This window comes from Epinephelus fuscoguttatus, linkage group LG2 (assembly GCF_011397635.1).
Source record: "Epinephelus fuscoguttatus linkage group LG2, E.fuscoguttatus.final_Chr_v1".
NCBI classification, from domain to species: domain Eukaryota; kingdom Metazoa; phylum Chordata; class Actinopteri; order Perciformes; family Serranidae; genus Epinephelus; species Epinephelus fuscoguttatus.
The window spans coordinates 20,448,596-20,461,984 of record NC_064753.1 but is presented as its reverse complement, the minus strand read 5'-3'; the positions used below and the strand labels follow the sequence as shown (position 1 = coordinate 20,461,984).

Here is a 13,389-nt window from a genome sequence, read left to right as displayed (position 1 = left end):
TCTTGACTTGACCAGAGGAGTCATCACAAAAAAAGGCATATGTACCCACTAGGGCCGTCAATACTGAGCCTTTTCAGGAAAATTACATCCGAATAAACTGAACCCTGCGTTTGAAACAAGTCACAACAAGCAGCTGTCATGATGAGCTTGTGCTTTTCAGGGTTATGAAATGACTTCCTCATTTCTCTTCCCTGGAACGGCTGAGCTAATTCCACAGAAGCACATGTCACCTTCACACAGTAGGCTGTTCTCACCGCAGCAAAGACATGGAACTCTACGAAACTCATTTTACTATAAATATTTATACAAATGTTGGTAATCTCCGGTAGAAGTTATTCAAATAAAAGTTGTTCATATTATGTGGTGTTTGCTTCACAGATACATTGCTGCTGAGTTTTTGACGTTATAATGTAAAACAAGTAATTTCCACTTCAACGGTATTGTTTGCTTTTTTGCACCTTGTTGCAAATCACCAAAAAAAATAGACAAAACAAAGGCTGTTCCTAACTTTATAAGACCCCCTGTGAAGTCACTGACTGAATGTGAAATCTATTGAGAGTAAGACTGCTAAGCTGAATTAATAGGCCATGTAAAAACATGCCTGAATACCATATAGTACTACATTTCAACCCGAGTATGTAGGAATTTCCAGCGTTTATTTGATACTGTAAATGTGCACATAGGACATTGTATCGAAGTGCATATTCTGTATTTTAAAAAATGTGAACATTGTTAAAATGGGACACAAGTTTTAAAGGGTGTTCTTGTTTAATTCAACAGAAGTGTTTCATGTAAACCTCCAAAGTAAGGCACTGTCCCAACCCAACATGTGAAGTAGCTCGTCTGTCACATACAGCATGAACTGTGCTTCCACCTGGTGGTCATACAAGAGTACACACTCTTTCACTGCTGCCACAGAAACTTCCCATCAACGTAGCACTGACTTAAACCCTTCAGGTGACTTTGAACAAGTGTTAGCAGTGTTAAATCCACAGCCCTGTCCACACTCAGCATGTAGACCTGCAAGAAAAGCATTAAATATCGTTACAAGGACCTTCACAGATCTCCACTCCATAATACTCCACCTCTCTCGTCTCTGTCATGAAGAGAACATACAGTAGATACAGTATTTCCTGTAACTGGAGGAGCCACTCAAGCAGCGAGGAAGGTCATTGGAGGAGGAGCAGGATTAAGTGTGAGGTGTTTGATTGGAAGAACGCAGCAGAGGAGGAAGGATGTCTTGGAGTAACCTCTGATCATATCTGAGCTCCTAAGAAATTTTCTGTTATTGCTGGAACTCCTGTGAAGCAGGTGACGTGACCACACCTCTCTGCACACCTGAAGCCGGGACTGCAGCATGCAGCAACCAGGCCGGCTGAGGCTGAGGCCATGGCTGGAGGAGCAGATTCAGTCTGGGAGGTATCCAGGAGTCAGCTGGCTGGACCAGGTAGACCCCTCCATTTTACAACTAATACAAACCAATACAAACACATGCATACACACCTGGGGACAGAAAGTTTTGTTCTGCATCAAATCACTTTCAGACAGCAGACACAGGATAATGAGTCAAGAAATACTCTTGGCAATGATGTATTCAGTGGTGTTTTCTTGTTTTATATTCCAGTCAGCACAAATTTTCCAAATCCCATGGAAACATGCCGCTCGTCATGGCTGGAGTATTGACCGAGATGCTACACTCTTCAGGAGCTGGGCCATGCACACTGGTAGGAGCCCCACACAAATGCAAACATGTTACATTATTTCAAATGTCTTTAACTAAGGAAAGCCTGTTTGAGGTTAAATGAAATTAAATGACTCCTTTACAAGAGTGTCCCGGCCAAGACAGGTGGCAGCACATTTAAACAAAGTTGCAGACATGTAACAGCTGAATGGTCTCCTCCATTTAGACTATTGTCTATTGTCTTTTGTATTGACTGCTCATTTATATTAATGTAAAGCCCTGTATGATGGTCTAACATTTACACTTACACTTCTGCTGATGCAGAGCAACAAATGAGTAAAACCACAGTAGAATATATTACACCTTTTATATTATACTGAGCTTATACCATGGATAATTGACTCCCTGTGTCAGAGCCACAGCACTACAGCCAGGCAATATGGTTGATATTAACGTGCTGACGCTAATGCCAATATTTTTTACAACGTCAAAGTATCACAAATGTGCCAAAGTTAATAATCAGTGCTTAATATATTTAACTGTGTTCCACTGTAATGTGATCACACATGTTTCTGGTCTCTGGTTCAGTTACATAATTTTAGAAAGAAAAACACGTTTTTTAAAAAATGTTATTTGAAGTTAAAATATGCCTGCAGCATTTGGCTTTTTTCCCTGAGTTTATTGTTTCAACCATCCCAATGAGATCTGCCTACAGATCTGTTTCCTGCTTAGCAGAAGTCTACGAAGATGCCACAATTGTATTGTTCAGCCAAGTCTTTCTAGATTTACCACATTCATATCACCATCCTACGTAGTTTCCAGCTAAGTCATAAGAATTATACAGGAACATAAAAACTAAATTCAAAGGAACAAACTCAATGCCTAGATTTGTATTTACATTTTACATGCAAAGTTTACAAGAACTCACAGTCAAGTGCAAATAATTCAAAGTAAACCATAAACCCTGGTATCTTCTCATAATCAGGACTTTTTTTAAGGCGAGACACTACAGGTGAATAGGATAAAATTTTAAAATAATAGATATCATCATAAAAAAAAAGATCAGAAAAAAAAATGTATAACAAGTTTTAAAAGGAAATCTTCGCTTGTCGCTAGGCTAATTTGTACAATGTAAAACACCATAGGCTTGTGCTAATAACGTTAGCATGTTGTATTTGTGGGGAGGATGTGCCCAGCAAAAGACAAATGCTTTATATGTGAGTGATGCAAGTTATAGTGAAGCCAATTTGAGTATTTGTAATTTAAATTGTGTTTCATGTGTGTTTTGAATCAACTAAACTTATCAGTACATCACAGAAACCTCCGCCGCTAACTAGTATTCTAGAGGTGTAACTGCAGAGTGACACAGACACACCACGCACAAGTATAAATGCTCATGACGGCGTGTGTAGGCTACGGCGAAGGGTCTGCCGCACAAGTATAAATCCCCCTTAATCCTTAGCTACCCTAACCCAAGCCTAAACCTGAACCCTGAAACCAAGTCTTAACCCTTAAACAGGCCTTTGAAAAAGTGAGGACATGCCAGAATGTCTTCACTTTGCAATGATGTCCTCACTCTGTTGCTAAAATACACACACACACACACACAGTCTTGGGAAGGTCACGCTCTGTGATGTTAGCTGCTCATCACATCATGGGAAAGCTCCACTTCAGTTGCTGTGAATGTGCAGGGTGATCGTATTGCTGTCAAAGTACAACATGACTGCTTCTCACGAGTTCTAGAAAAAAACCATCCATCAGTTAAATGTGTAAAAGCACACACTGTGCAGTGTGGTGTGTTCTGAATTTCAAGTAAAACCCACAAAAAGGTTGTTATAATATAAAGTATACAGATTATATGACTGAACCTTCAACTGACACAAAACTTGTCCAGGCTTTTAAAGTCATTAATGTCAGCTGGACATTGCATCATGTGTGTAAAACAGCTGCGGATAACCGTTGTCCTCTTCTTCTTGTTAGCCCTTGCCTGCTGTAAATGATCCCTTTTTAAACTACAGAGATTTTATTACTGAGGCTGGTAATTATAGTCAGAGGACTGGCTGAGATCCAAATCACACCGGGGTGCTTAATCTGAGAACTCTACACACTGATGAGATCACACACTCAATGATAGATGGTGGCAGCACAGCTAAAGCTGTTACAGGGATGTTTTTGAAGACGAATACATCTGATAAATCCTGTCCTGACATTAATGAGGCTGATTTAGTTCTGATTTGAATATATTCCTGTTGTACTGAGAAAACCCAGCTATATCCAATCAGACTTTGAAGAGTAACTCAAAGGTGTAGGTGTCGATCCCTCTGCAGTAAGCCATCATGGCTACTCCGGGGTGCTACGTCTTGTATTCACTTTCAGTTAAACTCAGAGACATATTTGTTCCAACATGTTTTGTGCATGTCCTCATTTTCCCAAATCATTATAACAGAGCTGGCTAGAGCAAAGTTAGCATGATCCATGCCTTTGTCTACGCCACTTGTCGCTAGCTAGCTAATTTGCTATAATACACAAAAACCCCCGGGCGTTCAATTTTAGCTACGAGATGTCGGAGGCACCTGTCATAGGAGGAGAGGAAAACATACCTTTACGGAAAGTGTAGTTTGTTTTTAAAGCATCATCATATGATTTGAGTAGCTTTTCAATTATTATATTCCAGTGGTCATGTTGCTGTGTTGTAGCACTCTAGATCAGTCTTGGTCTCAACACCACTTTTTGAAGGTCTTGGTCTCGTCTTGAACTTGACCGCATTTTTACTCAGTCTGGTCTCGATCTTGGACAAAGACAACTTGGGATTTTAGTTGAAGACCAGTCAAGACCACAACTGAGGGGATATCATCAAATGGCCTTTTCCAAAGAAGAGCGTTGAATAAAGATGGTCTAGTTGATTTCAGCTCCTATGTGTTTGAATTTGTTTGCTCATTGAAAACAAAGGAAAATTCCCACACATAAAATTCACCTCTGCAATGTGTTTTCCTTATTTACCAAGACATTTTTAATAATACACGTATACATACATATACAGTATTTGAAATTAAAAGAGGTGAATGAAGAGGAATCTTCATTTGTTTTATACAGATGTTTTTATAGGAATGTTTTTATCTATCAGATCAATGTGAGAAGTATCTATGGTTAGCATGTTTTACCATGCTTCACATTTTATCATGAGTGTGCCATGCCGTGAAGGACTCGCACTGGTCTGTTCTCTGTTTTGGTCTCAATCCCTCAAAGTCTCGATCATGACTTTTGACTTGGTTGTCTTGACTACAACACTGTCATGTTGTTTCCTGTGCCTTGCAGACCTAACGACAATGCTGCTGCCACTTTTGTGTTGAATTTAGGGCAGGGTGTATGCCATGCTGATTTAGGATTCCTGACTTGGGAAATCCCTCAGTTGGGATGGTTCTGTAATAGCTGAATATCTATCCTATGACACGATTTTCCCCCCAGTGCAGTCAGGAGATATGTTTCTGCAATACCAAAAATCCCAAATGTCATTATAAACTGAGATAAGATATGTCAGACTTAGAAAGTTTCTCTAATTAGGCCCGAGAACGCTGTGATAATGTCTTAGTTATGGGTGCAACAAATTACACTTCTGACCACATCCAACCACAGCTGAGAGTGATGCAGGGTGTGGTCAGAGGTGAAACACACTTGAAACTTGAAGCCGTCATTCCTGATTGTCAGCGTGGTGCTTCAGTATGAAGCTATTTAAACCTGCTATCACTAGGCAAAAAGGTATTTGGAATTTCCCGCTGGTTTGGACTCTGGTTGACTTTTTCAGGTAGGTTGATTTGTCAGCTGACACAATAAGAGCCATTGGGTGGGTCATGCTTTACTAATTAGTCTTGAGGCCCCAAGAGCATTGTCATATTGAAATATATTTTTTCAGTTTTGTGCTTAAATAATCAAAGTACCACGCAGCAAATGGGGCAGATATTCCAGGGGGCTAACAGGGGCCCAACCCAAAACTCAGAACAATACACACACATGCACACCAACTCTTGTCCCTATGCTTCTGCACTTCAGGACGGTACCGTCCGGGTAAAGACAAACCAGACCCCAAGACATGGAAGGCAAATTTCCGCTGTGCCTTGAATTCCCTGCCTGACATCTTTGAGCTGCGGGAGCACAGCAGGAAGAGAGGCAGCAACGCTTACAGAGTCTACAGGATGCTACCCAGCACACAAACACAGAGACGCAGGAGAGGTAAGACATGCCTTGAACATGTATTTATCGAACATATTCAGACATATTCTCAGACAGACCTTATGTGACTGTACTCTCCTGTCCTCCTTTTTCTCAGGGCTGCGGTTGTTCAGCAGGCCCCGGGAAAGACAGGCAAGTTTAGGTGATGATGTACACATTACGCATGCTTGGCAACCCACAAGACCCATTTCAGACACACCACAGAAGGTGGAGACCCTTGCAGAGGACACATTTGGCAACACGCAAATGCATGGTGAGACATTTGTGGTCATTTTGCTGTTGTTCTGTTGATCATAATAAACTCTGTAGCCTGGTAACGATGAAAGTTACTGTTGTTGTTTAGGGATTTGGGAGGCCAAACCAGAGGAGCAGGAGCAGAATGAGGCTGTGTTTAAGGTACATTTCATTTACTGACTGAACATCGTGTGGCTTATCCTGTCATAGAGATTCTCTGACTCCCTAAAAACATACCCTGAGGGGCACCCTGGTAGCTCACTCAGTAGAGCGTGTACCATTAAGGCTGAGTCCTTAGCGGCAGCTTGGTTTTGAGTCTGGCCCGGGCCCTTTGCTGCCATGTCATCCCTTCTTTCTCCCCTGACATTATGAGGCCTGACTTTTTCTCTGTCTCCCTATCAAAACTGAATCCTATTTTACCTAACCACGTAGAGATCAGTTAAATATTACAGAGATGCTGATTGGGTTCTGTAGGTGGTGCTCTGGTCTGCCTGACTGACTGCAGATATCCTGTCTCCTGTAGTTGATGGACCACTTAAGCAACACTGACGTTTGGAACCAGACTGGGGAGCAGAGAGGATGGAGAACGCACACGTTGTGGGACCACTGGCACTGTACGACACTCTTAAGTTAACTCAAAACATCTGTCAGATTGCATCAGTAGATTATTACTGCATGTTCACAGAGTAATTCAGTCCTGCAAAAAAGTAAAATATGGACTTTAGGAGAATATTGCAGTCGCCTTGGTGCATTTCTTGAATCAGCCTTAACATCACACACAGTGGATTATCTGCAAAAACTACTAACTTGCTCAAAATCCTAATTTAATATAGTTAATATTTATGTCAATTAACATGTCGGTGCCTTCAGAATGACAAGACAGTGTGGCATTGTCACAAACAGGATAGTCAAAATGATTAGCCATGTTGTCAATATAACAGAGAGTGTACTCTATTAAGTATTTAAAAGTACTCTACTAAGTATTTGCTGATATAAACTTTGTCTAAGGTTTTAATGACACTGACTGAAAATGTACATGATGCACTTCTTCTGTATGGCAAATATCAATCTCAACAGTACAGAGTTACACATTACTGTGTGTGGTGTGTCGTCCAAAATGATGATGCAGTTGAGAGCCAGCGAACTGAAGGTCTGTCCAACGCGTCTGTGACATAGTTAGGGACCTTCCCAAAAGTGCAGTATGACCCATTTCAATGTTCAATAACTGTTTTGTTTTTCAACATGGAAATCTTAAGCTACTGCCATCATAGAGAGTGGCAGCCCATAAACATTTCACATCTGTGAGTTTGTAAATTAAATAAATAAAGTTTTTAATTAAGAGTTGTGACAGGATGTCTCTCACACACAACATCATTTGACGTCAGTATATTCACAAATAGTTGATCCATATTTCAGGATATAGGCCTAGGTCACTGATAATGAAATAATATAAAAATGTAGCAAATCAGGGTTATGAATGACCCATTTCCTTAATTATGCACATTTAAAGGTTGTGATGTCAACAGCTTGCTCATTCATGAATATATTGACGTGAAACCACCTCTGATGTGTCTTCGACATTCCCTTACACATTGCCCTCAGCAAATCCCTTTGCATCATTATCAATGACTAATTGCGTAAATATGCATATTTCAAGGTTTTAATGTCAATACTTGCGTATTGATGAATATATTGACAACAAATCACTTGTAATGTGTCTTTGAAAATCCTCTCACAACTCTCACAGCTGGTAGTTTGTGGAAAAGCACATTTCTCAGCATCATTATCAGTGACCTAGGCCTATATCCTGAAATATGAATCAACCATTTGTGAATATATTGACGTCAAATGATGTTGTGTGTGAGAGACATCCTGTCACAACTCTTAATTAAAAACTTTATTTATTTATTTTACAAACTCACAGATGTGAAATGTTTACGGGCTGCCACTCTCTATGATGGCAGTAGTTTATGATTTCTGTGTTAAAAAACCAAAGGAGTTATTGAATATTGAAATAGGCCGTATTGCACTTTTAGGACAGTCCCTAAACACACCAGTGGTCACAGGCATGTTGGACAGACATTCAGTTTGTTGTGCTCTTAAATGAATTTTCATCTTTAATTACTTTGAGTTAACTAAAACTGCGGAATTAAATTAGCTTTTGAACATATCCCATACGTCAAAATATTTAATATTAAACTAACTTCACCGCTGTAGACAAGCTGGTCTGTTGTGCTGGCTCTCTGTAAAGTTACACTTATCCTGAGCATATTAACCAAAACGAGGGAATGAATTAAACAATCTTGAGGCCATGCAATAGCATCTTGAGTGCTCCATTTAGTAAAACATGGCCTTAGCTTAAAGTTCCCATCTGTTCATGTCCTTGCATGTGTTTAAATGTTGTTTTGTGCTCCTCAGGTGCTGATGATAACCCCTACTCTCTGCACTCAGAGAACTACAGTGATCTGTTGGGTCCAAACTACATCAAAGAGCTCTCCGACTGGTCCACACATCAACAAACACTGATGCCGTAGCTGTGGAGCGAACAGCTCACCCACCTACTCTTTGTGTGTCAGCCACATGTTGATTAGTTTTACCTTCAGGCTTTCTTTGCTAAACTTCAGCTGATTTCCTCCTGCTGTCTGTCTGCTGAGCTGACCACTGAAAAAGGGAAACAGGAGAGGGGGAGCGGATGGAGAATATTGCTCCGTCAGTCAGTCGGGCGGTCATCCTCTCTGCTGAGCATGCTGAGGTGAAGATCCTGTTCCAAGCCAAGCTTTACCTCAGTCATCATCACTGGGGTTCACTATGGTTCAGTGCCTCAAACTCACTGACACGACACCAAGCACAAACCACAGCTCACAGAGAAAACAGATCTCATTTCGCTTTAGTGCAGGATCACTTATTGCTCCTCTGTTTCTTTGAGTGTTACTGGATGTTTAGCCAACATACAGTAGATTAACACTACAACAGTACTACACACTAAGCTGATTTAAGATGCATATTTTTGTCCTGCATATGCATTTTATTACATTTATGTCTTTAGTTTTCCAATTTAAAGACCTCTCAGATACTCAGTGTTGTATATTTTTAATTTTTAGGCAGCATATAGTGCAGTTTGTTTTGTGTGATATTGTACAACCTGTTTTATGTTTTTCTATTTTTAACTAAAGCACATTACTTTGTCTTTATATCTTGTGTGCATGTGTATGAACTGAAGGCGGTGGCTGCATGTCACTTCAATAAAATCTATAACTGGCAGTGGTTTTAATTATAGATGACAGTCACCCACTGTCATTATTGCTGTCAACTGTCCACTGCATTGATGTGATAAATGAAAAGAAGCCAACTTGTAACCTGTCTTTATTTATTTATTTACATTTAAAATATTATATAAAAATTAAATAAATTCATGAAAGCACAGAACATTGAAGAAATTAAATAAAATATAATTTGTTGTGAGTGCTTCACTATAAATAAATACGCTGTCAGACTCACTCTCTGATTATAAAAAGAAACAGACACGTGGTAATAAGGTGTGGTTAACAGTGTGATGTACTAATCTCTTTGGTATGTTTGCAAAAACTTCTAAATGCTGCTGACAGCTCAAGGGAATATAGGCGATGTGAGCTTAATATACATTTCAGCACAATATCATATGAAAAGAGCCTGTCTTTATTGATAATTAACTGCTGCAAACTACAAGACTTCAAATGTAGATTTGACTGGATCTGTCATAGGAGAAGCACAGGTGCAAACATTAATTATGACCCTGCTCCTTTGAAGTGTCATAATGTCATTTGTGTGCGTCACCATGCACAGTATCAGCGGCACGCCTGAGTGTAACGCAGCCTGTAATTACACGTTTGCTTTTCTGTCTCATCGAGAAGACCTGACATTTGAAATTAAAGGTCAAGTGCAGGGGGCAGCAACCTTTACAACCAGAGAAGCCATTTTTGGTCCTAAAAAAATGAATTAAATCTGTCTGGAGTGGCAAAATATATTTGAATAAAGGTAACACAGCCTTATTAAGTCTAAATTAACTTATCAGCATTACTAATAGGTCTAATCTTTAATATATTTTACCATTAGGTGATGACTCTGCAGTGAGGTGTTTATGAATATTTTGTACCTTGCAGTGAAAGTAAACAAATCTGTCTATGCACTATTTAATTCAATATTTTTCTCCAAGACTTTGGAATCCACGGCTAGCTTCGCTAAGGAGACTCAAGACAAGCCACCGCTCTTGATGTTCGGCAAAATTTAGAGAAAAGATGCCAGGCTGTAGAAGTAGCCTATAGGCTGTTCACACATTTTTACAATGGGATAATGTAAGAATCACTTTAGGCCTACAACATTCATTCATTCATTCATTTTCTAACCGCTTCATCCTCTTAAGGGTCGCGGGGGGGCTGGAGCCTATCCCAGCTACATCGGGCAAGAGGCAGGGTACACCCTGGACAGGTCGCCAGACTATCGCAGGGCTGACACATAGAGACAAACAACCATTCACACTCACATTCACACCTATGGACAATTTAGAGTTATCAATTAACCTAGTCCCCAATCTGCATGTCTTTGGACTGTGGGAGGAAGCCGGAGTGCCCGGAGAGAACCCACGCTGACACGGGGAGAACATGCAAACTCCACACAGAAGGGCTCCCACGCCCGGGATCGAACCGGCAACCCTCTTGCTGTGAGGCGAGAGTGCTAACCACCACACCACCGTGCTGCCCTGCCTACAACATTGGTGAATGAAAATTAAAATGTTCAAAAATAACCATGATTTATTCCCATGTAGCCTGAGTTTTGGTCAAAGCCACAGGGAGCCATTAGAGAGGGACTACAGAGTCACAAGTTGCCTGCCTCTGGTCTAGTGTGTAGGATTCAGTGGCATTTGACAGTGAGATTGCAGAACTGAAACTTCTCCGGTTTGTCACTTATGTAGGAGAACTACGGTGGCCTACACGAAAACCCCATAATGCTAAAATGCAAATGGCACTACCTAGAGCCAGTGTTTGGTTTGTCCATTCTGGGCTACTGTAGAGCAACATGTCAGACTCCATGGGAGAGGATCCGCTCCGTATGTAGATATAAACCACTGATTCTAAAGTAACAAAAACACAATTCTTATTTTCAGGTAATTATAAACTTATGAAAACATAGTTGTGAAAAGTATTTACCGTTTCTGCCAATAGATGCCCCTAAAGAATACACACTGGACCTTTAAACCTACATCAGGAATCACCAGCACTATTGGTTTCAGTGGTAGAAAGCAATGAGTAGCCAACATTTTACGCAGTCACAGAACAAATTCAAGGTTCTTGTACCTTACTTGAGTGAATCAGTTTCTTGTTCTCTACTTATATGTCACTACATTTTTAAAATGTTTCATTTTGACTCCCCTTCATTGGACAGATACTGTTACTATTTGCATTTTTCATAAAAAAACAACAACCCATATCTGAATTTATATAGTGTGCAACAAACGTACTGTCAAGATTAAACCAGTGGTTTCCAACTGTTTTGCTTGTGAACTACAAAAAGAACTCTTGTTGGGGCCCTTTGGCCCATTTTGGATGTCTACCAGTTGCATGCAGTTGCAAAGAGAGAAATAATTTTGAAAGGCCCATGGAGGTAAAATTTTCTATTTTATTACAAAACAAAGATTAGAGGAAAAAAAGAATTCAATCAGATTTGTGTAGCAAAACTTTTTGGTCTCCTTTCCTCTCCAATCAAGCATCTCGTGATCCTTAAATTCATCTTATGACCCTTTGGAAGGGGCCAGAACCCTGAGTTATGATACTGGACTGTTAAAACTAGCTTCACTTTAATCGGGTATCAAGTACCCTGAAATACTGTTTACAAATCAACATAGTTGTATTAATACAATTTAAAAAAAAATCTGTCACAGCAAGGGTGTAGGTTTCGTTTTAACACTGGGGGGAAATCATATGAAATTGGAAGTCTGGGGCTCTTCTACCACAAAGTTTTAGCATCGAATACTCATTTCCTGCATTCTGGTGATTTTTTATGCTTCAGTCTCTGCATCAATTCATGGTGTAAATGTCTTTGAAAATAAAAGTCCCCCGCTACTTTCATGCTTTTATTTTTGGGGATAGTGGGTCTTCTGGAAGTACTTTTGAATTATTGTCTTTAGTTAAGCTCCTCTAGTATGAGCATGTTTCGGCCTGAAGTGAAAACATGGAACACACGGTTGGTCAAACATCAACATTTAACATTTATTTCTCATTATTTATTCTGAAAAAAAAGAGGAAAAAAAAAGACAGATGAACTTCCCTTAAAGTGGGAACTACATATCAGGCAGTTCCTGAGGAAAACAAACAACACAAAACACTGCTCCAACTCTCTGCCTTCCCAGTAATGTTATACAAAAAAAGTTGCCTAAAATATGTATGACCCTGAATACATAGAAACCATGGATCCATTACTTTCATTTTACGTATTTACAGCTTTATCATAAAAGAAGTCAAATGACAGGAACCCCCAAAAGAAAACAAAATTTTAAGTCACATTCAAACCAGTCCACTAGCACAGCCTGCTGGTCACATGATATACTGCAGTCCCAGTACGTCCTCTCACACAACAGCATTCAGCACAGAGCTGGGAAAACACCAACTACTCTACACATACGTGGATCTCTCTTCACAGAGGAATTACTACAGAAACATTTAAAGAGGAACATGAGCTCTGTGACATTTCAGCCTGATGAATCACATATTAAATCTGTGTTGGGGAGAGTGGGTACCAGCAGTGTTAAGGCTGTAAATGATAATACAAATGTGACTGTTATCTATCAGGTATGTCCTGCTGCCTGGTACCAAATGTTTCATTCTTTTATCATAAATAGGATGACAACAGCACTCATTTAACACCAAATTTACACAGACTTTTGCTCGACTTTATAATACAACCACATTCTGTTGTTAGTCAATCATATGATGAACATGGAGTACATATAATCCCATGTATTAACAGATCCAGGCCTGCTGGTTTGCGCCACACACTTGACCTTTCGATTTATAACGACTGCAAATAGTGATGGGCAGTGTTGACATGGTAAACACCCCAAGTGGAAGTGGCCATGCTTTTAATTTTCATATTGAAACTGCTCCGTCACTACCTGCAGAGATAAGGTCAAGGTGTTTTCAATAGAGCCTGGATCAAAACTTGGACTACATGCGACAACACTGAGGGACGACTATGTATCAGTCGGTCGATGAAAA

General features: G+C 40.0%; 1 protein-coding gene across 1 annotated transcript; it reads left to right on the top strand.

Annotated features, from left to right (window-relative positions):
* Window positions 1-1,189: 1,189 nt before the first annotated feature.
* LOC125881530 (interferon regulatory factor 2-like) lies at window positions 1,190-9,403 on the top strand. The gene is made up of 7 exons (XM_049564642.1): window positions 1,190-1,447; window positions 1,625-1,724; window positions 5,729-5,908; window positions 6,006-6,161; window positions 6,252-6,304; window positions 6,666-6,756; window positions 8,561-9,403. The coding sequence occupies exons 1-7, from the start codon at window positions 1,358-1,360 to the stop codon at window positions 8,674-8,676; spliced, it is 786 nt and encodes a 261-aa protein (XP_049420599.1). The 5' UTR covers window positions 1,190-1,357; the 3' UTR covers window positions 8,677-9,403.
* The last annotated feature ends 3,986 nt before the right edge of the window (window positions 9,404-13,389 follow it).